Source organism: Esox lucius, chromosome 15 (assembly GCF_011004845.1).
Source record: "Esox lucius isolate fEsoLuc1 chromosome 15, fEsoLuc1.pri, whole genome shotgun sequence".
NCBI lineage: Eukaryota > Metazoa > Chordata > Actinopteri > Esociformes > Esocidae > Esox > Esox lucius.
In genome coordinates, this window is record NC_047583.1 from 5,377,173 (window position 1) to 5,404,492 (window position 27,320).

General features: G+C 40.7%; 1 protein-coding gene across 1 annotated transcript; it reads right to left on the reverse strand.

The window, feature by feature from the left end:
- Positions 1–1,808: 1,808 nt before the first annotated feature.
- Positions 1,809–26,080, reverse strand: LOC105031568 (NACHT, LRR and PYD domains-containing protein 3-like). Its single transcript, XM_034297599.1, has 11 exons — positions 26,064–26,080; positions 14,172–14,327; positions 13,119–13,232; positions 12,680–12,714; positions 9,679–11,539; positions 9,427–9,600; positions 8,511–8,684; positions 6,513–6,686; positions 6,064–6,237; positions 5,911–5,957; positions 1,809–3,162 (listed from the first exon to the last, which is right to left on the reverse strand). Exons 2-11 carry the CDS (start codon positions 14,294–14,296, stop codon positions 2,627–2,629), a joined length of 3,414 nt encoding a protein of 1,137 aa, XP_034153490.1. The 5' UTR covers positions 14,297–14,327; positions 26,064–26,080; the 3' UTR covers positions 1,809–2,626.
- Between the last annotated feature and the right edge of the window lie 1,240 nt (positions 26,081–27,320).

A 27,320-nucleotide genomic window follows, 5' to 3' on the forward strand; every position in this document is an offset into this window, starting at 1 on the left:
CACCCATCTCCATTCGCCAACATTTGGCCCTTGTGTGTGATCACAGTTATCTCCCCTCTCGGTTTGGTGGTCTGGTGGCAAATACTCTGGTCTACATAGCAGGGTTTGTAGTCCGGCAGATTCTACGAAAACTGTCCTGGGATGTGTGCCGTGCGAGCTTGGTCAGAGATGCTGTACCATCTTCATTTGACAAGAGCTACCACCTTCTAACCCTGAACAACAACGGCGGCCTAGTTATTCCATCACAAGTATGATGTTAATTCCATGTATCGACACTCGGAGGTAAGGGACACAGAGACAAAGTTCTCTTGGCACTTTATTAACTATTAGGCACATATGGGAGACGCGTCAACCGCTTACACACACATAATCGTCTGAGGAGTCTCTAACTCAAAACATGCACAATCCGTATTTATTACAGTGAAAAAGGGGTGTGGTAAGATGCTGCCATCTGTCTCAGGTCAATCAAACACCTTTGTTCTATCACACAAGTCAAATGCTATCTTCTCCCACCTTATCCTTCCTGCCATAATGTTTACTGTTGTGTTTACCTAAGCTTCACACAAAGGACAGCTCTCCTTCCCGCCATAAGTAACTTCTTCAATTCTAAGAGTTCTTACAGTATCTGGACAGACGATAGATGCCCTGATGAGTTATACAGATGAGGAGATAAAGAGTAACCATTTCATCAGCTGATCCAAGTCAATGATACCCCCTTGGCAAATACCAGATCCCCCACATTCCTGAGGAACAAAAGACTGACACCCTTCTTCTAGGCAGGAGGACATGGCCCAATTGTGTCACAATCAAAGTAAAGATCTACATATCAGCCAAATGGAAAGACAGACATTTCTCAAATGTACCTTAGTTCAAAATTACCATAACACAAGGCACAGTGAAGGCTTTTTTAAATTAATTATTTATTATTTTAATCTTTGTATATTAAGGTTGCTTTGTTCTTATTTTCTCTATTTTGTAAAGTGTCTTTGAGCACTGTGTAAAGCGCTATATAAATATAATGTATTATTTTATTATTATTATTTTAATAAGGTGCTGAGAGCTGCAGAGGGGGTGATTCACCAATGCAAGCTCCTGAGGTGTCGACAGTCACACACATTGTCCGGGAGGAGATTGGAACGGAAGATGTTTTTTGCTTGGGGAACATATTGAGGAGACAGTTTGGCATCGACAACCATCAGTCTGACTTGTTGTCATTGGCTGTGTCTGTGTTTCTCAAAATAAGGCTGCACCACATTGCCAAACTCACCTCTCTTGAACTGCAGAAAGGGAGCACGAGGAAGAAGCTCTGCAAAACTCATCTTTCAGGGCTTTTAGAGCGTGTGCGTGTGTGTTATTCCATGACAATTCAAGACTTTAATCCTAAATTCCGGCATCCCAAAACTAATTCTAAGCTTTATATCTGTACTTTAACCTTACTCATCACACATAGTATCTTTGTCATATCTGTCATCATTCTGACAAGATTAACACTGAAACTGAAAGCAATGGCTTAAAAATGCCTGGAAACAGTGGTCTGTCACATTATATGTGAATACTCCTGTAAGTGTTGGTGGGTCTGTAAATACCTCTGTTTGTTTGTGTTTCATGAACTCTAGCCTCATGGTGTGTGTCTCCAGGAATCCAAATTTTGGTCTCCTTTGCCTTACACTGTGTGTATTCATTTCATCCTGCTATTTTAGACAGAGTACTGGGACCCGTGTGTGTATGTTGGGAGGGGGGCTGCGAAATTAAAGAGAGAGAGAGAGAGAGAGAAGGAAAAAAATAATATATACAAGACTTTACTGCCACTATTTACACATTAGGTGTATCAATCAGAATGATAGTCAAACTGGAAATGTCCCTGTTTTTCTCCCTTTTTGGGGATAATGTTCCCAGTTTTGATCTCGGATGTCTGGTCACTTTATATCATATATCAGAAAATTATATTACTGTTAAGCCCACTATGAATATTAAAATACCCTGAACCATGTGTCCTGTATCATAGCTGCATGTATGACCTATGCAGCAAAAATACTGCGTGAAAATCAGTATGGTATTCACTGAGGTATGATTAAATGCGCTGACAGCTCATTTCACCTGCCAAAACAGATTACACTGAGTGGAGCGGCTGACCGGTCCAAGATGGCGGCCCCACGGCTCGTCGGCGCCAGTAGGAAGTAGCGGTCGATGCGGCGTCTACTCTTTATTATGTCTATGCGTAATACTGAGTCTGAACAGCCAGCTCATGTGGCACCGCCCAGATTAAAGAGACAGTACATTTGGCTTGCAAATTGCTTTGTTGAAAATAAATATGAATGCACATAGAAGTATAAAAAATATTTAGAGCAGATGATTATCCTGTTGAGAAGAGCAACTGAGGGAGGGAAGTTCAGGAACCTGTAAAAATACAATTTGAGCTAGAATGTAGCTTGTTAATATTTTATGTGCCTCATGAAGACTAATCATTTAGGTGATAGAATGAAGAGTAGGGATGTTGTGTTTGAACATTGCCTAAAGTCAGGGAGGGGCGGTTTCCATATGCCTGTCACCGTTAGAGTGTAACCTATTCCATTAAGTCTCTAAGATGGGTTTGAACTGGAGTGTGATTTCCTGAAGATTCAGGTGGCTATTTTACCTGACACAGAGACACTGAGGAGTCTGACCCAACCCAAAACCCTGGATAGAGTGGCTCAGTAAAGGTACAGTGGAATGTGTGTATGTGGCTAAGTGTGTCAGACGAGATGCTGTAGAAGGACAGAGTGCCGGCAGGCCAGTCCAGATACACTCCTACTCTGTTGGGCCAGGGAGACGAGGCGGGGTCAGGTATGGACGTTTTCTTACTGTGGTGATAGGCAAAGCACCTGTTATCATAGAAGTCCAGACCCCAGGACTTGTCATTGTATCCAAGCCGACTGTCATCATCCTTTCCTTTCCTGCTGATTCCTTTATACGCCACTGCAATCACAACCTCTCCATTCCTCTCTACCTCCCAGTAACAGCGTCCAGTTAGACCCTCACTACACAGCACCTGGTTCCAGTAGTCAAATCTCTCTGTGTGGACAGGATACGGCTGCAACTCGGCAAAAGTCATCTTCCTGTTCTCCTCAGACACAGAGAGGTGGGTGTATGCAGTGTTAAGGTCCAGTGTGAGATCACAGGCATCTAATGGGGGAGACCAGGACAGTATTAGAAATCATCATCAACTTTCTTCACTCCCCCTTATTTCCTTCGCTGTCTCTACCGCTCTATTTTTACAAACTTCCCTCTATTCCTCTCTTCCTTCTTCTCCCTCTTCTCTCTCACTTTGTCCAACTCTCAGTTTTCCTGTATGTTTTGTTCCTCAGTCTGCTCTCTTCCCACATACCTGCTCTCCTCTTCCTGCTCTATATTCTAACCTGCTTCATGTCCCCTCAGTCATCACCACTTACTCTTTTCACAATATTTTTGATTCCCCTTTCTTCTCCCCGTCATTATCATCTCATCGTCTCATCTTCATCCGCTTATCCGGTATCAGGTCGCGGGGACAGCAGCTCCAGCAGGGGACCCCAAACTTCCCTTTCATTAGCCACATTTGCCAGCTCTGACTGGGCGATCCCAAGGTGTTCCCAGGCCAGTGTCGAAATATAATCTCTCCACCTTGTCCTGGGCTTATCCCGAGGTCTCCTCCCAGCTGGACGTACCTGGAACACCTCCCTAGGGAGACATCCTGGGGGCATCCTTACCAGATGCCCGAACCACCTCAACTGGCTCCTTTCGATGCAAAGGAGTAGCGGCTCAACTGAGCTTCTCACCCTATCCCTAAGGGAGAAGCCAGCCACCCTTCTGAGAAAACCCATTTCAGCCGCTTGTACTCGCGATATAGTTCTTTCGGTCATGACCCAGCCTTCATGACCATAGGTAGGAATGATAGGAAGGAAAATTGACCGGTATATCGAGAGCTTTGCCTTCCAGCTCAGCTCTATTTTCGTCACAACGGTGCGGTAAAGCGAATGCAATACCGCCCCCACTGCTTCGATTCTCCGGCCAATCTCCCGCTCCATTGTCCCCTCACTCGCGAACAAGACCCCGAGATACTTGAACTCCTTTACTTGGGGTAACGCCTCATTCCCTACCCGGAGGAGGCACTCCATCGATTTCCTGCTGAGAACCATGGCCTCAGATTTAGAGGTGCTAATCCTCATCCCGCCTGCGAACCGGTCCAATGATCGCTGAAGGTCACAGACCGATGATGCCATCAAGACCACATCATCCGCAAAAAGCAGCGATGACATCCTCAGCCCACCGAACTGCAACCCCTCCCCACCCCGACTACGCCTCGATATCCTGTCCATAAAAGTTACAAACAGGATTGGTGACAAAGCGCAGCCCTGGCGGAGGCCAACCCCCACCTGGAACGAGTCCGACTTACTACTGAGAACCCGAACACAGCTCTCACTTTGGACGTACAGGGATTGGATAGCCCTCAAAAGGGACCTCCTCACCCCATACTCCCGCAGCACCTCCCACAGTATCTCCCGGGGGACCCGGTCATACGCCTTTTCAAAATCCACAAAACACATGTAGACTGGATGGGCATATTCCCAGGCCCCCTCCAGGATCCTTGCAAGAGTAAAGAGCTGGTCGGTTGTTCCGCGACCAGGACGGAATCCGCATTGTTCCTCTTCAATCTGAGGTTCGACTATCTGCCGAACCCTCCTTTCCAGTACCTTAGAGTAGACTTTCCCAGGGAGGTGGAGAAGTGTGATACTCCTATAATTGGCACACACCCTCTGGTCCCCCTTTTTTGAACAGGTGAACCACCACCCTGTTCTTTAAAGTGTTCCTTCCATCGCCCAATTACCTCCTCAGTTGAGGTCAACAGTGTCCCATCCTTACTGTACACAGCTTGGATAGTTCCCCGTTTTCCCCTCCTGAGGTGGCGGACGGTTTTCCAGAAGCACCTTGGTGCCGACCGAAAGTCCTTCTCCATGGCTTCCCCAAACTCCTCCCACACTTGCTGTTTTGCCTCTTTCACATACTGATCGGTACACTGCAACCGTCTCTGGAGTCCTCCGGGATAACATATCCCGGAAGGCCTCCTTCAGTCAGACGGCTTCCCTGACCACCAGTGTCCACCAGGTTGTTTGAGGGTTACCGCCCCTTGATGCACCTAAGACCTCTAGACCACAGCTCCCCACCGCAGCTTCGGCAATGGAGGCTTTGAACATCGACCACTCAGGTTCAATGCCCCCAACCTCCACGGGGATGCCAGAAAAGCTCCACCGCAGGTGTGAGTTGAAGATCTTTCGGACGGGGGCCTCCTCCAGACGTTCCCAGTTCACTACCCGTTTGGGCTTTCCCGGTCTGTCCAGAGTCTTCCCCCACCCCCTGACCCAAGTCACCACCAGATGGCGATCGGTTGACAGCTCCGCCCCTCTCTTTACTCAAGTGTCCAAAACATGCCGTCTCAGATCCAATGACACAATCACAAAATCAATCATTGACCTTCGGCCTAGGGTGCTCTGGTACCACGTACACTTATGAGCATCCTTATGTTCGAGCATGGTGTGGGTTATAGATAATCCATGACTAGCACAGAATAACAACAAACGACCACTCGAGTTCAGATCAGGGAGGCCGTTCCTCCCTATCATGCCTCTCCAGATGTCTCCATCATTGCCCACGTGTGCGTTGATGTCCCCCAGCAGAATGATGGAGTCCCCTACTGGAGCCCCATACAGTACTCCATTCAGGGTCTCCAAGAATGCCTGATACTCACACACTAAACCTTGTACACTCACTACCTTTTTGAATACAAATGGATGCATATGCACATATGCCATTTACAGTGCATTTGGAATGTTTTCAGAAACCTTGAATACTTTCCGAATTTACTGTATGATTTGAAAAATATGTTTAAAATATAATCACATTTCCGGGGTCCTGATTTCAGCCTGTCATTTTCACAGTGGTCCATACTGTAGAAAAGGCAGAGGAGCAGATTTCAGTTGACCTTATTATCGCTCTATGACATGGCATACAAACACACACTCGCTCACTAATTGATCCAAGACCTCTACATACCTGAGTTTCTCCGGTCTCCATTGTAGATTGTCCAGTCCAGCAGAGAGCAGCTTCACTCCTGAGTCTCCTGGGTAATTGTAGCTCAGGTCCAGCTCCCTCAGGTTAAAGGGATTTGACCTCAGAGCTGAAGCCAAGGCAGCACAGCCTTCCTCTGTGACCAGACAGCCAGACAGCCTACAGACAGACACACACACAACAGCTGTATTAAGATAATGTACAGGTGTCAAATAACTACCATGTTGGCACCCATTCATTTCCATGTGCATGAAAATAAACATGCTTGAAAGTCTATTGGAAAAAAATAATTCACTGTATACTTTAAAAAAAAATTCCATGTACATATATAGTTGCCTCTTAAAACCTATGTAATAAAACCTGTGTTTCCAACTTAGGGCAGAGTGTAAACTTTAATAACTTATTACCAACCTGAGTGAAACAACTGTACCTACCCCAGTGCATGTAGTTTACAGTTTGGATCCTCCATTCCAGTAGAGAGCAGAGTCACACCTGCATCTTTCAGGTCATTGTCTCTCAGCTCCAGTTTTTTCATATGTGAGTTTGGGGAACACAGGACTGAGGCCAGATATGAACAGCAATCCTCTGTTAGACCACAATGACCTAGACTGAAGGACAGAGGGAACATTGTTAATAAATCTTCAAAAAACACCATTATTATTGATTATTATTATTGATTATCTAATATTATCTCAAAATGGTTGCACTATTATTCATATTTTGTTTATATACAAAATGTATATATTATTAATGTATTTTGGGTGTTGTTGAAGCTTTTTTTAAAAGCTTTTTTAAAATAATATAAGCTCAAATTTATTTTAGCTAACATTGCTTTTTATTTAAAGATATTAACAATGTCTTGATAAAAAATCAATTAAAAAAACGAGTTCAACATTATCACTACATCACTACTGTTGCTCAAGTATAAAAAGTCTTCACATCCCTGTTAAAATGCCAGGTTCTGGTGATGTAAAAGAATGAGACAAAGATAAATCATGTCAGAACCTTTTCCACCTTTAATGTGACCTATAACGTGAATAAAACAAACTGAAATCTTTGTGGGGGATAAAAAAATGAAATAAAAGAAATCACAACAACCTGGTTGCATAAGTGTGCACACCCTTAAACTAATACTTTGTTGAAGCACCTTTTGAATTTATTACAGCACTCAGTCTTTTTGGGTAGGAGTCTATTAGCATGGCACATCTTGACGTGGCAATCTATTCCCATTCTTCTTTGCAAAAGCACTCCAAATCTGCCAGATTGTGAGGACATCTCCTGTGCACAGCCCTCTTCAGATCACCCCACAGATGTTCAATTGGATTCAGGCTTGGGCTCTGGCTGGGCCATTCCAAAACATTAATCTTCTTCAGGTGAAGCCATGCTTTTGTGGATTTGGATGTGTGCTTTGGGTTATTATCGTGCTGAAAGGTGACCTTCATCTTTCTAACGGACACCTGAAGGTTTTGTGCCAAAATCGCCTGGTATTTGGAACTGTTCATAATTCCCTCCATCCTGACTAAGGCCCCGGTTCCAGCTGAAGAACAGCCCCACAGCATGATGCTGCCACCACCCTGCTTCACTGTGGGTATGGTGTTCTTTGGGTGATGTGCAGTGTTGTTTTTGCGCCAAATATACCTTTTGGAATTACAGGCAAGAAGTTCAACCTTGGTTTCAACAGACCATAACACATTTTCCCACGTGCTTTTTGGGGAATTTTGTAAGAAAAGCCTTCTGTCTTGCCACACTACCCCATAGCCCATTCATATGAACAATACGGGAGATTGTTGTCACATGTAGCACACAGCCAGTACTTGCCAGAAAATCCTACAGTTCCTTTAATGTTGCTGTAGGCCTCTTGGAAGCCTCCCTGACCAGTTTTCTTTCTGCTGAACTTTATTTGTGATTAATCAGAGTCTCTTAAAATGATGGCAGGTGTGTAATGACTTCTAAGTTTGAATGTGATCGGTTAATTCGGAACACAGCCACATAACCAGTCATAAGAGGGTGTGCACACTTGTGCAACCAGGTTTTTATTTTTCCCCTGCGAAGATTTAAGTTTGTTTTTCAATTGAATTGTTCACATTATAGGTCACATTTAAAGTGGAAAAAGTGATTTATCTTTATCTCATTCTTTTACATCCCAAAAACCAGGCATTTTCACAGGGATGTGTACACTTTTTATTTCCACTGTAAGTATCAACATGTCAGTACCCTGCACAAAGAGGCTTGCAGTCAATAGCTCCTCCAGTCTAAACCAGGAGAGACTAATATGCATGTCATTGATATTCAGCCTCCATTTACAGTAAGTGCTATATTTATTTATATTTGCGATTCTATTCTGGTCAAATTGCAATATCTACACATTCTATATTTACAGTTGTGATCATCCGATACAGTAACTGAGGCTCAAAATACAGTAGTTAACTCACTCAAGTGTCCGTATGTTGAAGATTGGAGTGGTTGGTCCAGCACAGAGCAGTTTGACTCCTCTGTCTTCCAGGTGATTGTAGCTGAGAATCAGGTCTCTCAGGAGGCAGTTTGGTGTCCGTAGAGCTGAGATCAGAGTCTCACAGGATTTATATGTGAGTTTACACCGAGCCAAGCTGGAGAGGGGAAATAATATCAGTTAGATATACAAAGTCTACAGAATAATTACCTGAAAAGAGACCATCTGTCAAACCACACGACAGAACACTCTTGGTTAAGAAAGATTAAACACACATGGTTAAGAAATTCTCAAAATCCTGTTTGTCATTAATAATGTTCCAGTCAATCATTTGATTTGAGTACATTACAGGGGAAGAGGCTGGGAAACACTTTTCTCACATGTGAACCAATATAACAGACACATGTACCCACTTTTCCAGGCACCGCTACACCATTGATTCTGCTTAGGGTTGCATGGTTACTATGTCGCTAGTGGGAAACCTCATATGAATATGGATCATGGAGCATAAATGAATGGGAACTGTGACCAAATACTTTCTTTTGAACCCGCTGTTTGCTGAACAAAGCAAATAGTAACCATGCAACTATAGGTGGAAGCAATAGTGTAGCGGTGCCATGAAAAGTGGGTACACGGCGTGTACCAGCGTATAGCCTGCACTACACCACTGAGTAATACTGGATCCAATTAAGAAGAAATGTAAGGTAGCTCAAGTCCTAAAAAAGACAGCTTGGAAATCAAGAGAGACTCGCATGCATATCAAACATTCAGCCTCCATTTACAGGATGTGCTGTATTTATGACTCTATTCTGGTCCAACTGCAATTTCCCTTTGTCCATATTTGCAGTTATAATCCACTGATACAGTAAAGAATGCTCAAGATACAGTGGTTAACTCACACAAGTGTCTGTATGTTGCAGATTGGACTGGTTAGTCCGGCACAAAGCAGTTCCACCCCTCTGTCTTCCAGGTGATTGTAGCTGATGTCCAGTTCTTTCAGAGGGCAGTTCGATGTCTGCAGAGCTAAGCCCAGCGTTTTACATGATTCGTAGTTGAGATTACAGCTACTCAGTCTGAGGGGAGGATATAATCTGTTAGATACACCAAACATTCCAAACTGCACTGCACATGTACAACAAAATACAACTTACAATGCTCTCTTGCAGTTTTTCACTACCGGTAAGAACCTCTGATAACCTTCCGCTGATCTGTTGTATCTCTTCAAGTCAAACTCCTCCAGGACATCCTCTGACATTAGTAACAGATAGGTCAGGGCTGAACATTGGTGAGGTTGTAGTTTTGCTTCTGAAAGAATTCCTGATCGTAGGGTGATCTGCATGTTTTCAACAAGAGAGTTGGCACCAAGTTCATTGAGACAGTGGAATAAGTTGATAGTTCTTTCTGGTGAGGATTCCTTCTTGATCTTGTCTGACAGGTACTTCTCTGTTCTCTTTAAGGTTTCCATATTTTGCTGTGTTGTACTTCCTGCCTGTGTCAGAAGGCCTTTTAAGAGATCCTGATTGAACTTCAGTGAGAGACCCATAAGGAAGCGGAGGAACAAGTCCAGGTGTCCATTCTTACTCATCAAGGCCTGGTCCACTGCTCTCCTGTATAAGTTGTATAACTTGTCTGACTTCCTCACTTCAACATCATCACCATCATCATTATCCTCAACATCATCACAGTGGAATGGGGATTGAGTGACAGCTTTGGGGGCAAAAACATGTTCCTCTTTGCCCAGACAAGATTCTAGAGCATGTACTGCTGCTAGAAACTCCTGAAGGCTCAAATGAACAAAGCTGAAGACTTTCTCGTGGTACAACCCACATTCTTCTATAAAGATCTCTGTACACAATGCTGAGTACCCTGAAGCCTCTGTCACATCAATGCCACATTCCTGTAGGTCCTCCTCATAGAAGATCAGGTTGCCCTTTTGCAGCTGTTGGAAAGCCAGATTTGAGAGCTTCAGGATAATTTCTTTGTCTGTCTGAGAGGGTTCCTTTGGGTTTGTCTCTGTGGCTTTGTTGTACTTGTTCTTCACACTGGTTTGAATGCGTAGGAAGTGTGAGTACATTTGGATCAGAGTATTGGGAATTTCATCCTTCTCTTCTTGTTTCAGCATCATCTCAAGGACAGTGGCTGATATCCAACAGAAGACTGGTATGTGGCACATGATGTGAAGGGTTCTAGATGATTTTATGTGTTTGATGATGTTGTTGGCCAGATTAGGATTTGTGATTTTCTTTCTTAAGTACTCTTCCTTTTGTGCCTCATTAAAGCCTCGTATCTCTGTCACCTGGTCAACACACTCTGGAGGGATCTGATTGGCTGCTGCTGGTCGGGTGGTTATCCAGAGGAGAGCAGATGGAAACATATTCCCTTCAATGAGGTTTGTCAGCAAAACGTCCACTGAATTTGATTCTGTGACATCGTAGCACTTCTGATTGTTTTTGAAGTCAAGGGGAAGTCGATACTCATCGAGACCATCCAAAATGAAAACAGTTTTGGTTTCAATATATCCAACGCTGTCAGTCTTTTTCAGCTCTGGGAAGTAGAGCAAAAGAAGTTGCATCAGACTGTATTGGCCCTTTATTAGGTTCAGATCACGGAAAGGAAGAGGAAACAAGAAATCAATGTCCTGATTGGCTTCTCCCTCTGCCCAGTCAAGGATGACCTTCTGCACAGTCACTGTTTTTCCAATGCCAGCAATTCCTTTTGTCAGGTTTCTCAAACCTCTCAATTTGGTATTATCCCACTGCTGTTGGTTTACTGGCTTGAAGATGTCGTTGCATTTGATTATTGTCTCTTGTGTGTTTTCTCTTTTGAATGCCATCTCGATCTGTCTTACTTCATGTTCTTCATTGATCCATCCACTTCCACCCTCTGTGATGTAGAGATCTGTGTAAATGTCCTTCACAAGAGTTCTTTTTCCTTGGTGTCCTTCAGATAGGTGTTGATACTTCAGTCTCAGTTTAGTCTTTATGTATTGATGGGGTCTCAGAACAGTCTGAACTGTTGGAAAATAATGAAATTAATTTTAGTAGCAAGAAACTGGAAAATTGCTTTCTAATGTTAGAAAATTAAAAGGTATTGACACAATATGATGTCAGAAAAAAATTATTTATGCTCTTGAAAATCTATTTGTTCAAATTACTCAAAGCATTTGAGGAAACCAGCTGCACTGAAAATATTTGAGTACATTAAAGAAATAATTTGATTAATGATGTGGGGTTCAGATCCTGGTATTACTATGAATCTGGAGATCAGAACTCCACACATTATTAATGAATTAATAGCTTTCGACATTAGTTTTTGGGTTGGAGTTAGCTGTAGATTAGAGGACCATTGGCTCTAAAATAAATGTATCTGGGAATAAGGAGGAGTGGACTATTGCCTCTAAAATGAATCTCAGGGAATACCGAGATGACTACTGCCTCTAAAAGGAGTCTCTCCCTCGTCCCAGATTTAATTTAGTTGTAACACAATCAAATGTGGAATGTGTATACTTTTGAGAGCCACTGGAGAAAAACATTGTCATGTACTGTCCTGAATGTCTATAGATATTTTCTTCTTCCACTCCCTTGTCAACCTGTCATTGTTCTTTATCTTTTACCGCTCTTTCTGATGTTGCCATTCATTGTTTCAAAAGGTAACCTCACCTGTTGCACTTTTCATTCTTGCCAACATCCTGATTGGTTTTTGAGTAACTAAAATCCTGGTTTGTTTTTAGACATCAACAACTGTTGAGTGTGTTAAAACTTTGATGATTTGAGTTAAGTTAATGAACGGGGGTGTTTTCTACATCATTGGTTCCCAACTCAAGTCCTCAATTAATCCAAACTACACATGTTTTTGTTGCAGCCCTGTACAAACAAACACACTTCATATCAATGAGGGCATGATACAGAAGTTTGTGTCAAAGCAAGTGAATATAGTTTTGTGTATATGTGAAAAGGCTTTTGAGTACATTGTTTATTGAACCAGTTTTACTGAGTTATCCATTGTCAAAAACTGCAAAAGCGTCTGTCAACAGTGTCACTTACAGTACCTGAAGCTTCGACAGAGGTTTTGAATTTGATTACAAATTTTACTGTGATTGAATAAATTCAATGCTTACTTTGTATGTGCTTATGTAGAAAAGAAAACACTCACATTTTATCTGTGTTGATTTCTCATGCTGAACACGCCTGCAGAAAATCACCAGATGGTAATTGGATTATTTCATTTAATTGAACTTTCATCTCTTTCATTTGTAGCTGAGTTGAGTGCTGTGTGCTAGCTGGTTAGTTAGTGAAAATGTTATCCACAAAGAATATCCATAACATGAGTATCAATTTTGATTCCCCACTACACGTGAAAAGGTAAAAAGTCACGTTTACACTTAAGGCTGTATTACACGTTCACTGAGGTAAAACACTGACTAAGCTGTCTGTGTCCTTAATGGCCTTGTAAAGCATGAATATAGACAGTGTAAAAAAATGACACAATACTCTAGTAGTTTTTAATCAAGCCAAACAGAAACTAGCATTCTACACTGTGGTTCAAAGTTATTCATTACAATTTCAAGTCAATTCCATTAAACAGTTCTTACCCTTGATGAGAGGACAAGTCACCCTCTCCGAATGATACTGGCAGTTCCATCGAGTTATCACTCTTCATGGACACACAGCTGGGGACAGGGGAGTCTGGTCTCTCTGGATGGACCCTGAAGAAATCATAGTCATGTGACATCAGTAATCTACAACTGTTATACATAAGAGGGGTGAACGCCAACTTCCTGCACATTACCATGGAAATAAAGGACCATGCTTCGGAATGAGGTAAAGATGGTTCTCTAAGTAGAGTTCCTTTTTCCAAGTTAATGCACAGAATGAAGACGTTTACACCAATTAACTGCGGATGTCTACAAACAATATTTACAGGTGCATCAAAAAATATATGTATATCGTGGAAAAGTTCATTTTGTTCAGTAATTCAATCAAAAAAGTGACATATTCTAGATTCATTACACATTATGTGAAACATAAAGTTTTTTTTTTGTTTCAAGCTTGATGATTACAGCTTACAGCTCATGGAAATCAAAAATCCAGTATCTCAATCTTTTTTTTTTTTATATACAGTACAGAAATGTCAACCTGAGAAGAGCTCTAATCAGCTAATTAACTCCCTGAGCCTCCAACCTCTCAGTCTGGTTCAGTACACACAACTACAATCATGGGGAAGACTGCTGACTTGACAGTTGTCCAGAAGACACTCATTGACACCCTGCACGAGGACGGTAAGCCACAGAAGGTCATTGCTGAAAGGGCTGGCTGTTCACAGAGTGCTGTATCAAAGCCTATTCTTGGAAAGTTGACTGGAAGGGAAAAGTGTGGTAGGAAAAGGTGCACAAGCAACAGGGATGAAACTAACTGTTCTTACCCTTGTCCTAGTTATAAGCAAGGTGAAGCTTGTTCCAGGTCGCTAGGGCAGATATATCCTCTCAATGGACAACCTCCAACGGGTGTGAATGAAAGTTTAATAACAGACAAGCTGATGTGCTCTGGATAAGTTGCAAGGCGATGATGGCAAATGCAGGGAGACCTACTGTACCAACTATGAGTTCCAGGTCCAGATGTCAGATGAAAAGTGTCTGGATTGTTACCTGCGTCTCTTCCTTTCAGAGGCAGTGGTTCCCTCAAGAAGGCTCCTTTTAGAGGCAGTGGTTCCCTCAAGAAGGCTCCTTTTAGAGGCAGTGGTCCCCTCCTCTCTGTCCCCAGAGTGACTCATTTTAGAAGCAGTGGATTCCAAATATAGCAGCCTACACAAAGTAAAAGTGCAGAAAGAAGCAGAAGAAATTAAACAATAAAGCAGCCGGCCCGCAATAGAAAGTGATGATCGTTATTGCCCTCCCTGGACTCGAACCAGCGTGTCCCACACAAAAAGTGTTTTTAACCACTAAGCCAGACAAAACTATAAACCACCTGACAGTTAGTATAGGATTTCAACATCAGATCACTTTGTCACACATTGACATCACACCAAGTTTGAGTATGTCGCTAGACACCATTAAGCATTGTGTTAAACTGACTTATGTTTCTTATTAGGTTTACCTTCACCACAAATGGCATCTATGAACTGTATGGCTTTTGCCACTGGCTGTTTTAACAGCTTATTAGCCATTTGTGCATGACATTGATACAATAAATATCAATATAGGTAATGATAACTGACTTTTTTGTCAAGTGAAAAGATGAGAGAAATGTGTAGCCAGCAGGGTTTTTGTCAATCCTGAACAAATCCTAAAACATAATTCAAAGGTCCACCAGAAATAGTCGTAATAACAGTAAACAGTTTTATTTCAGGCTTCCTATAATGTAGCTACTGAAGGTTGTAGCCTGCAAAGCTTTTGTCTGTCCTCAACAAATCCTATTTTGCCACTGGCCGTTTTAATAGGCCATTTTAACTTTTACATTTTGCCACTGACCATCATTTGTGAATGACATTCTTACAGTATCTATCAATATAGGTGACGATAATACTTTTTCGTCATGTGAAGAGATGAGAGAATCGTGTAGCCAGCGAAGTGTTTGTCTATCCTGAAGAAATCTTAATATCCATCAGAACTGTTTTATTTGATGCTTCCTATAATGTAGCTACTAAAGGTTATAGACAGCAAAGTTTTTGTCTGTCCTGATCTTTGGAAAACAATTTGAGGAATTGCTTGAAGGATAATTTGAATATCAACAGGAATATAGCAGAGCTGTGGAAGAGGACAACAACTGGCTACTATTCTGAACTTTATATGGTTAGCTTTCTGGCCTCCAGAGCTGCTGAGGCAGAACGGTATAGAATACATCCAGCAACTATAAGACTATTTTCCCGATTTTCCCTGAACAAATTATTCACCAGACTCCATTACATGGCCTCTACCAGTCATGATATAATTGTTCATGGTTGAATGCTCTTGAAGTAGTTTTAAAGATTGTATAAAAAGTGCTGTAAAATGTAAATACATCATTAGAGGGGCTTTTGAAGCAGAAGGCTGCCGTTACAATATTAGTCATTGATCTGAATTTTTATTATTATCATAGTACTTAAACAATTTTGGAGGCAGGACACAAGCACAGGGAGAACTGTGGACATTAAATAAAGAACTAGAACTACAAAAAATGAAACACTACACAACTAGTTGAAACAGAGCAATCATAACATAAGGCAAACGCCAAACAAAGACCAACAAGATACACTGGGAAAGGAGGAATTTAAGAAGGAACAGTGATTAGGAACAAATTTGAGGGTAATAACAACAAAACAGGTGTCAGTGATCCAAATGAGGGAAAGACGGCGTGGATCGTGACAGTACATCTTACACCATATATGGTAAAAACACAGTTCAAACTTTAAAACGTGTCTGGATTGAGTTGCATGTATTTGCGTTATTTGTTTGTATACTTTACATACAACATCAATTATATAAGCAATTAAGCATAATAAAACAGGTTTTGTTAGTTCACTTTTCTCAACTTCTGTACTTCTGTAACATTGTAGCAAGTCAGGCAAGCCTAGAAAGAACGCTGCTAAACTGACCGACTCTACTGTAGCAGCGCTTAGATGACGCTGGGGCCTTCACAATACAACGTATGTAATTACGCTTACGAAAACTATTTTGGGTACGAGTACGAGATCGCCACATCCCTACTATCAACTGATATAAACGTATATTTTACATGGCAAGACCGACAGTTCTTACCCTTGTTCAGAGGACAAGTGAACCAAAACTTTTAATGGTTTGTATACACACACGCACACATATACATATTCATAGATTTATATCTGTAAATGACCCGCCCAACTGCTTTTATTTATATATATATATATATATATTTTTACTATAAATAGTATACATAAGCTGGGCTGGAAGACGTTATTCAAACCAAAATGACTCACGCAAGACTTTAATTTACCTCTAATAAAGAAATTGCCTTGCTGGAGGACATGGAATATACAGTATAAATACTTACCTAATTATAAAAATCACTTTATCGAAGTGTTCTCTGTTGAAATCTCACTTCTCAATTTCTTCAGGCGCGTACTGTGTCGACAAACACCAATGACTTGATCTGTAAATCGAACCGCCCAAGCACATTTTTGCCCGCACATTAAAGATAGCCCAATTGAGTTATAGCCATTATATTTATGCAAATGTTTATTAAATTAAAAAAATATATATACATATTTGTATTATTATTTGTAGCATGAACTCTGTGAAGTTCTATAGAAATCAGAAAAAAATATATAGCACATTTACATGTGATGGAAAATATTGCCATAAAGGACAATGAACAGTACATCTGAAAGGTGGTCATAAGACTTAAAAAGCACATCATTTATTTTAATATTTGTGAAAGCATAAACAATGTAACATAAACATATTTTGTTTTCTATTCTCACAAAAAAAACACCAGACAGCGATAACTAAACTGAAAGCTCTGCTCTGTTAACACTAGTAATATCTCCTTCTGGAATACTCACATCATTTTTCTTTTGCTTTGACCACCTTTGGTGATGCTGTCTTGAAAAGGGAGAATAATTTCATCTCTGTTGTTTATAAACCGTACTGGGCAGTGGGTGGAGCTATAAGTAGGTATTATTACTTGTTTTGACTTTGTCTCTGAGTTTGTCCTTAAACAGAAGGTGAATGTTCTCAAGTGATCTTAGTGGACCCTAATGGTTAAATTACCATTTACAGGTTACCACACATCCTATTTTGTCTTTTTTTAACTTGGCTTATTACTGTATGTCTTATGTTTATTTGTATGGTCTTCTTTCTGACAATTACTTTTGCTGATAACTAAGGGACTAGAATGCACTCTCTACTTAAGCTGTTTGGTTGTTTCACCTTGCTTTCTTGAAATGCATGCACTTGCTCTGGAGAAGAGCGTCTGCTAAATTACTAAAATGTAAAATGTAAATCTAAATTAAATAACCCACAAACCTTTTCTGAGTTTAGGTATGTGCATTTGTTTTTTGTTTCAAGCATCCAAATATTTCTTTTGCTAAATGGCCCTAATATGTGACAATGGATTTGTTGAATAAGAGAGCAAAATAGAAATACTTAAGTCATAACATGTGGGACCTGAGAAGACATCAGAAAATATCTACCTAACCTCAGATACTATCACAATAGGTTAGGCAGGTGGAGCATCTGCTCTGAAGTTACAAGGAATTTGAGATTTTTTTTTGCAGACCAGAAGTGCAAATAGAGAACAGAAAATGTACAAGTATATGTGTGTTACAAGTGGAAAGTATATGTGTACAATGAAGAAAAATGCAGTACAGATGGCAATTCTAAATGTGCATTGAAGGCAAATAGAGGATTTACGAATATTAAGTATAAAGTATGTTACAAGTGGGATAAATAGTTGGGCGGGGATTCCAGGATCAGTTTGCATCAAGCCTATTCCACTGTAAACCCTTGTAGCCATAAACATAAAGCTTAAAATTATAAAATCTGTCTGATAAACAGTAAAACCACTTTAAGCTCTGTTAGCCTGCTTGATGTTTCAGTTAACTTGGTTTAAAAACCGACAACTTGAGTAAAAAAATACATTTGCTGTACCACCCCAGTATATCCAGTTGCTTGATGGATAAACCTAATCTACACATCTTCAAAATAATGACCTGACTCATAATCAACGTTGTGTGCACAGGTGTGAGTGAGCAATCTAACTTACATAACTTACATACCATAGTTATCTTACATTTGTTTTGTTCTCATTTTTCCTGTTGCTGGTTGTGACAGTTGTGTATTGTTCTCTGCTGTTCAAGTTAGTTTAACTTCTAGTTTTCTTCTAACCCTGCAATGTACTGAAATATAAATTGGGATAACTTGGGCTGATCCGGCCTCTGTTGGTTATATATGAATTTACACAGAGTTGGGAACCTACTAGACCAGGGTGAACTGTAGGTCTGAGTTTGTCCTTAAACAGAAGGTGAATGTTCTCAAGTCATCTTAGTAGACCCTAATGGTTAACTTACCATTTACAGGTTACCACACATCCTATTTTGTCTTTTTATTAACTTGGCTTATTACTGTATGTCTTATGTTTATTTGTATGGTCTTCTTTCCGACAATTACTTTTGCTGATAAGTAACGGATTAGAATGCACTCTCAACTTAAGCTGTTTGGTGGTTTCACCTTGCTTTCTTAATAATAATAATAATAATAATACATGGGATTTATATAGCGCTTTTCAATGACCCAAAGACGCTTTACAAAAACAAGCAAAACAAAGAACACTGAGAAATAAAATATACAACAACAAAGGGGCTATGGGAAGGCTTGTTTAAACAGAAATGGCTTAAGGCGGAGGCGCAAGGTGTTAAGAGAGTCAGAGTCAAGGATGGATTGTGGCAGTGAGTTCCAGAGCTGGGGAGCAACCCTGGAGAATGCCCTGTCACCACAGCTCCGTAGCTTGGATCTGGGGATGATGAGGTGGCCTGCTGTACAAGAGCGGAGTGAGCGTGAAGGTTGAAATGTATGCACTTGCTCTGAAGAAGAGCATCTGCTAAATTACTATAATATAGTGGCCCTAATATGTGACAGTGGATTTGTTGACAAAAAGAGCAAAATAGAACAACGTAAGTCATAACTTGCCTTTCAAAATGTGTGGGACCTGACAGGACATCAGAGATTACCTACCTAACCTCAGATACAATCGCAACAGGTTAGTCAGGTTGAGCATCTGCTCTGAAGGTACATGCAATTATTTTTATTTTCAAATGACTTGAAAGTGAAATTAATAAGCAATGAGTAAACAAACCAAACATTAAACGATAGTGCAGTTTCATAAAGATTCTTTGAAACGATATGCACAGCCCATGATCTAAATAATGAAAAGCATAACAGTAAGATTAAAAGTACTGTAATGTACTGTATATAGAGTGTAAGTCATATCAAATGTTTTTCTATTGTTAACTGTATGTTGATTATTGTCCAATAATTTGGTCAGGGGCGCGTTTAAAATTAAGGCTGCAGATGATCAGAAAAGGGCACTGTGTCTTGCCCTTCCATGTAATTAGAGGGGCACCTTTAAATTAACCCCATCCTCAGGCTATTGCACAGAGCACATTTGAGCTTGGGACACCGTCCATTAGAAGTTGGTCTTCAGGGAAGGACCATATCATTCTATACAGTAGGTGCATGAAATATTAGTCTTTTGTTGTGACTGTAGTGCTCTGGTTCTCAACGAGACAGCACCTGAAAAATGTGGTTATATGAGTATGTGTTGAAATGGTAGGAAAGGAGTGGCTGCCCTATTCAAGGATACAATACAGAGCAAATAAAATACACTTGGACATTTTATTTTGAATACCTCTGTTTTACAAGCGTTCTCCCATAATTTAGTTTTTAACCATTTACAGACCTCCACGATATTGCACACAATTTATTGATGATTTTGCTGAACTACTTTCTGCTATATCCGTTGAAAATAACTTGTTTATTATAACAAGCGATTTCAAACATCCACATACAGTGGGACAAAAAAGTATTTAGTTAGCCACCAACTGTGCAAGTTCTCCCACTTAAAAAGATGAGGCCTGTAATTCTCATCTATGAGAGACTAAATGAGAAAAATAAAATCCAGAAAATTTCATTTTTAATGAATTTATTGGTAAATTATGGTGGAAAATAAGTATTTGGCCAATAACAAAAGTTCATCTCAATACTTTGTTATATACCCTTTGTATATACCCTTTGTATATCATTGTCATGCTGAAAGACCCAGCCACGTTTTATCTTCAATGCCCTTGCTGATGGAAGGAGGTTTTCACTCAAAATCTCATGATACAAGGCCCCATTCATTCTTTCCTTTACACCGATCAGTCGTCCTGGTCCTTTTGCAGAAAAACAGCCCCAAAGCATGATGTTTCCACCCCCATGCTTCACAGTAGGTATGTTGTCCTTTGGATGCAACTCAGCATTCTCTCTCCTCCAAACATGACAAGTTTAGTTTTTACCAAAAAGTTATATTTTGGTTTCATCTGACCATATGACATTCTCCCAATCTTCTTCTGGATCATCCAAATGATCTCTAGCTCTCAGACGGGCCTGGACATGTACTGGCTTAAGCAGGGGGACACGTCTGGCACTGCAGGATTTGAGTCCCTGGTGGCGTAGTGTGTTACTGATTGTAGCCTTTGTTACTTTGGTCCCAGCTCTCTGCAGGTCATTCACTAGGTCCCCCCTGTGTGGTTCTGGGATTTTTGCTCACCGTTCTTGTGATCATTTTGACCCCACAGGGAGAGATCTTGCGTGGAGCCCTGGATCGAGGGAGATTATCAGTGATCTTTTATGTCTTTCATTTTCTTATAATTGCTCCCACAGTTGATTTCTTCACACCAAGCTGCTTACCTATTGCAGATTCAGTCTTCCCAGCCTGGTGCAGGTCTTCAATTTTGTTTCTGGTGTCCTTTGAAAGCTCTTTGGTCTTGGCCATAGTGGAGTTTGGAGTGTGACTGTTTGAGGTTGTGGACAGGTGTCTTTTATACTGATAACTTTAAGTTCAAACAGGTGCCATTAATACAGGTAACGAATGGAGGACAGAGGAGCCTCTTAAAGAAGTTACAGGTCTGTGAGAGCCAGAAATCTTGCTTGTTTGTAGATGACCAAATACTTATTTTACAGAGGAATTTACCAATAAATTCATTAAAAGTCCTAAAATGTAATTTTCTGGATTTTTTCTCCTCATTTTCTCCTCATAGTTGAAGTGTACCTCTGATGAAAATTACAGGCCTCTCTCACCTTTTTAAGTGGGAGAACTTGCACAATTGGTGGCCGACTAAATACTTTTTTGCCCCTGTATGTATGTATGCATGTACACACACACACACACACGTGTACACACACACACACACACTTCTGCTATAAGTAGTATAAATAACCTGGGCTGTAAGACACGTTATTCAAACCAGAATGAGACACGCCAAACTAACTTACCACTAATTTAGAAAATCCCTCGCTGGAGGACATGGAATATGTACTTAAATAATTATAAATGTCACTTTCTCAGTGTTCTCTGTTCAAATCTTTACCTGATTGTCAGTGGCGTTTTTATATGTAAAAATTGTCGGGGGGACAAACCATTTAAAAATATAGGATACATAACAGTAAAGCTACAAAACACCCTCTTGCTATTGTTTACTTAACACATCAACAAACAGTGTGGCTCCACAAAACACTTTTAACAACAAAGCGGTATGCTTCTACCAGGTGTTGTAGTACACATACTGGAGGGTGAGAGAACGAGACATTCTTGTGTAAATAAAGTCTGAGGGGTACAGACGCTAATGAAAGAGACATTTACCCTTCCAAGTAAACCCAATTTCACAGCATTGAGGATTGCGCTCATGTTTTGCAATCCTCTCAGAAAGATGTTTCAAATCTTTGTAACCCATCCTTGACCAAGTACCATTTCCACCAAATAGCAGACATGGAAAACAGAAGTGCCTTCTTTTGTATGCAAACCGTTAGACACTTTTTCTTCAAAAAACAGTCACGGTTACTTTTACCAGCTGTTTGAGTGATGACAATATCCCGTGGCTGATGGGCACCAAGTTGCTTTACTTGAAGTTTCTCCTCCAAATTAAGGATTTCAAACCGGTGCTCCAGGATGAAATCCAATTTATTATTTTTCTCAAGTTATCTGACGTTTGTGAAGCTAACAAGCTAGCTAAGACAATCTACCCTCCTTGCTCTTCTTGACGATTAATGTTGGCGCCAGACAGACAGCCAATCAGGTCTGAAATACGAAATGGCGCCGTTGTGGGGCTACCGGCTGTCAGACCCACTTGGCATCAAATGTGTGTGATCTACATTGATCACAATAACATTGCGAGCATGCGTATTAATATTTTCACACGTACAATGTAAATTGCATTTTGAGAGAGGGGCTAGCCCCACATTCACGCTTAGCCTATGGCCTACTACTGCGAACTCGAATCAGCAGAACGCAGTCTGAAGCAGCAAGGCAGGGACCAATGAACATGAAATAAAATCCTAACACTAATGATATGCAATTTAGGAAGATGCTATATTCACAGATAATCAATTCTAGGAAGTAATCTTTGAGAAATAAAAATAAAAATTTTGTTGCACTTATGTCTGTTGACAACAGGTGGGGATGTGCCCCACCTTCCCCTAATTACCAGTCGCCCCTGCTGATTGTACTGAAAAACTCATTTCTCAATTTATTTTGCTTCTGGCTTGTACTGCGTCGCCAATTTCAAAATGTATACTGAACAAAATTACTTTTACTTCCATTTCTGTGGACTGTGCAGTCTGGGTTGCCAGATTTTATTGACTGGAAACTATGCAATCACCAGCAGACTCGACAAAAATGCTGCACGAACCCAATTTTTTCTGTACAACCCTATCTCAAAACAACCCACCCAAGACCATTCATGTCCCCACACAGGTTTTAAAAATAGCCCAATTGAATAGGAAACCACAAAATCTGGCAGCACTTGCTGCATCATACAGGAGAAGGACGAGCTTTCTAAAAAACAAAACATCCTTGTTTTGCTAATATACAGCTCTGGAAATTTTTTTTAGACCACTGCACCTTTTTCTTTCGTTTCCAAAGAATTTGAAAAGGAAGGTTTTGAGTGAGAACAGAAGGGTTAAAATTATCACTGCAAATTGAATGCTTCTGTTCCTAACTCAATCCCTTCCTTTCTTTCCAACTTTTTTGGAAAGGAAAGAAAAAGGTGCAGTGGTCTCTTAATTTCTTCCAGAGCTGTATATATATATATATATATATATATATATATATATGTATATATATAATCTACCATGTTTAATGAGGTGAGAGTACACTTAGCAAAAGCATATGAGACCATTCGTCAATGCAAAATCCACTACGAAATGATTAACTGAACTCAACATCTAAATTCTGCAGCAGCCATACCATCACACATTAAATAAAGGAATGTTGTTTATATTTCAAATATCCTTCAACTTTTCCTCAACGTGAAGTCTACAACAAGCATTTCAACTAAAATTACTGTTACAGTGGGGAGAACAAGTATTTGATAACCTGCCGATTTTGCAGGTTTTACCACTTACAAAGCATGTGGATGTCTGTAATTTTTTATCATAGGTTCTCTTCAACTGTGAGTGACGGAATCTAAAACAAAAATCCAGAAATTCAAATTGTATGATTTTTAAGTAATTAATTAGCATTCTATTGCATGAAATATGTATTTGATACATCAGAAAAGCAGAACTTAATATTTGGTACAGAAACCTTTGTTTGCAATTACAGAAATCACTACTTTCCTGTAGTTCTTGACCAGGTTTGCACACACTGCAGTAGGGATTTTGGCCCACACTTCCATACAGACCTTCTCCAGATCCTTTAGGTTTCGGGGCTGTCGCTGGGCAATACAGACTTTCAGCTCCCTCCAAAGATTTTCTGTTGGGTTCAGGTCTGGAGACTGGCTAGGCCACTCCAGGACCTTGAGATGCTTCTTACGGAGCCACTCCTTAGTGGCCCTGGCTGTGTGTTTGGGGTCGTTGTCATGCTGGAAGACCCAGCCACGGCCCATCTTCAATGCTCTTACTAAGGGAAGATGGATGTTGGCCAAGATCTCGCGATACATGGCCCCATCCATCCTCCCCTCAATACGATGCAGTCGTCCTGTCCCCTTTGCAGAAAAGCATCCCCAAAGAATGATGTTTCCACCTCCATGCTTCATGGTTGGGATGGTGTTCTTGGGGTTATACTCATCCTTCTTCTTCCTCCAAACACGGCGAGTGGAGTTCAGACCAAAAAGCTCTATTTTTGTCTCATCAGACCACATGACCTTCTCACATTCCTCCTCTGGATCATCCAGATGGTCATTGCCAAACTTCAGACGGGCCTGGACAGGCGCTGGCTTGAACAGGGGGACCTTGCATGCGCTGCAGGATATTAATCCATGACGGTGTAGTGTGTTACTAATGGTTTTCTTTGAGACTTTGGTCCCAGCTCTCTTCGGGTCATTGACCAGGTCCTGCCGTGTAGTTCTGGGCTGATCCCTCACCTTCCTCATGATCATTGATGCCCCACGAGGTGATCATTGATGCCCTCACCTTCCTCATGATCATTGATGCATGGAGCCCCAGACCGAGGGAGATACAATGTGATTTTCTGGATTTTTGTTTTAGATTCTGTCTCTCACAGTTGAAGTGTACCTCTGATAAAAACTACAGACCTCTACATGCTTTGTAAGTAGGAAAACCTGCAAAATCGGCAGTGTATCAAATACTTGTTCTCCCCACTGTATATGGAGATGCTTGTTAAAATGTTGTAAAACATGTTAATTAAACAATCAAATTTGGCACAGAACTAGATTCATGGACACTGATTAGATAAATATATACAGCCAACGCATTCTGTTGATCCTGCATCTTGGTAGGTTGTATCTGCGACCAGAAGGAAGCAACCTGAACAGGGGTGAATAGGGTTAGCAAGGACTGACCCTTCTTTGTGACTCTGACTTTGCCATTGGGAGAGGTCATTTAGATTTATGTCTGCAATTTTACTGAATAGTATAACAATTCCCTGCAACCGGTTAGAAAGGTTAAAACAGACAAAAAAAGCAATGGTTAAAACAGACAAAAAACAAGAATCAAACATTCTCATAAAAGTGGTTTCAATATTAAAATATCTAAGCTTCCAATAAAAGTACATGCACTGAAGGGACTTTGCACAAACAACATGCATATTTGGTTCAAAGGTTAACTTATTATAAATTATCATTCACATATACTTGTACTGTTGAACAGCTTCACCATTCTGACCATAAATAACAGCAAGAAGAACCTGTTGGGAGGTTCCCTATGAAAATATTTTTGGGGTAGCAAAATCCACAGTGCCACTTTTGATAGGTATATTAGTAAAATATGGGAAAAAGTATTGTTGGGAAAAAACACACTACCTGGCATGCACTTCCTGCATAAATGAGGCAGCAAACTAATCTATGTTAATCTATATTGTACTACCAAGCCTTTTTAATGAGCACAAACACTGTTTTGATAAGCAGTCGCACTGTGTTTGTGGGATTGGAATGATAACCATTATCCACATCTTTTCACCTATACAAATGCATTGAAACCTAAGGACATTCTTAAAGATGCATTTTGTATTTTTAGTCAATGGTTGTAAAAGCGATGCTCTCGAGCAATTTAAGTCCCTGAAAATAATTAATTTTCTCATTTATGTTCCAATATGAGCGCCATAGAAACCATGCTTCAAAAAAATTTTATTTGGTGGCTGACTGAGGTATGAGAGTTATTTTATGTATAAATCTTAAATTGTTCACCCTTTGATAAGTTATGCTCTCTTTAGAGGAATTGAGAATATTTTTGCTTTTATACTGAAATGCATAATAATATTTAATTAAGTTCATTTCTAGTCACAGTACATTACAAACACATTGCATCTTAAAGTAAAAATCCTCCAGTTACCTCCAGTTAATCAACATTTCTGTCTCTAATATCATTGATTACCTTTTCTTAGACTTAATTTTTCCCTTTGGTAATATTGTTTTTGTAAACGTGTGCGAAGCTGCTCTTCTTCTAAGCGACAACCGCGTAAAGGGGGCGTGCCCTGAAATGAAATCAGTCTTGAAGGACGCAGTCTGTTCCCTGTAGATTAAAACCAAGCTGATAAAAACACTCTTTGTTTGAAATCACAAACACCCGCTTCCCTGTAGCTTGTTCCTCAAGCAGAATGGGGGAGTCTACACAGGCAAAGGATGTTCTATTACCCAGATTTATTACTGTGGTTATTGTAGAAACTGTTGTTAATGCAGTTTGTGTCTCTCTTTCATTTCTGTTTTCCATTGTGCTTCTTTGTCAGCCGGCGGTCAGTACACCAGCAAGGTGGAGCGCTGGAGAGGGAGAGAGCATGCAGCACCACGCGGTGTCACGTATGAGGTTGTGGTAGGACACAGGCGCAGAGTCAAAAAAGTGGGGATAATCCACGTTTAATTCAAAAAGAAGACAAAACAAAAGAAGTAACCAGTGACATGTGCTATCCAATGCACAGACAAACCAAAATGCTACATAGGGAACATAAATAGGGTCCCCAATTGGAGGCAACGATCAACACCTGCATCCAATTGGGGAGACCAAAAGGATCGGAGGTGGCTAGAGGTGTCACCTCCTGTCCTGACTATGGCCCTAGCCCAGTGCAGAGATGGCTACTGGCATAGCCAGGACGTGACACGCGGTTAGGGTTAGCCATCACATTTGTAAATAGAAGAAGAAAATATCTCTCCTTTCTTCCTGTCTGTCTCTGTGAGTATGTGTGCTGTTTACATTCCAGGGCTTCCCCCAGATAGGGCCACAATGTCACTGGACCCCCCTGTGTTTTACGCTGCTATATTATTGTGCTGGGGGAATAGGGTCAGTTCTCCTTCTCCACTATAAATCCTTGTAGATCTAAGAAATGCATTTTCTAAATGTTCCCTGTCTCCTGCCGCTTTAAACTTAGGAGGACATGAGGTCTCGGCCCACACCTCCAGGGTACCAAGCCTGAAAGACTCGTTGCTGTCCAAAGTCTTCCTGGTTGTGTTGCAGATCATGATGATACCTGACGATTTCAGATGCCACTCTGCTGAAATCGTCAGAGTGGCAGCTGACCAGATGTCCCTGTCCTTGTTCATCTGGTCATGCTTCCGACCTGGACTTGGTTTAAATAGAATCTGGACTCAGCCCACGTGAATTTAATAATTATCACAACTTGTACTCTTAATATGTTCA

Coding starts and splice junctions, on each gene's coding strand:
- LOC105031568 (XM_034297599.1), bottom strand. CDS start 14,296: ATGAGTCACTCTGGGGACAGAGAGGAGGGGACCACTGCCTCTAAAAGG. Junction 8,685..9,426: donor TGCAACATACAGACACTTGT/GTGAGTTAACCA, acceptor TCCCCTCTCCAG/CTTGGCTCGGTGTAAACTCA. Junction 3,163..5,910: donor GAAATCAGGACCCCGGAAAT/GTGATTATATTT, acceptor CTCCCCCATTAG/ATGCCTGTGATCTCACACTG.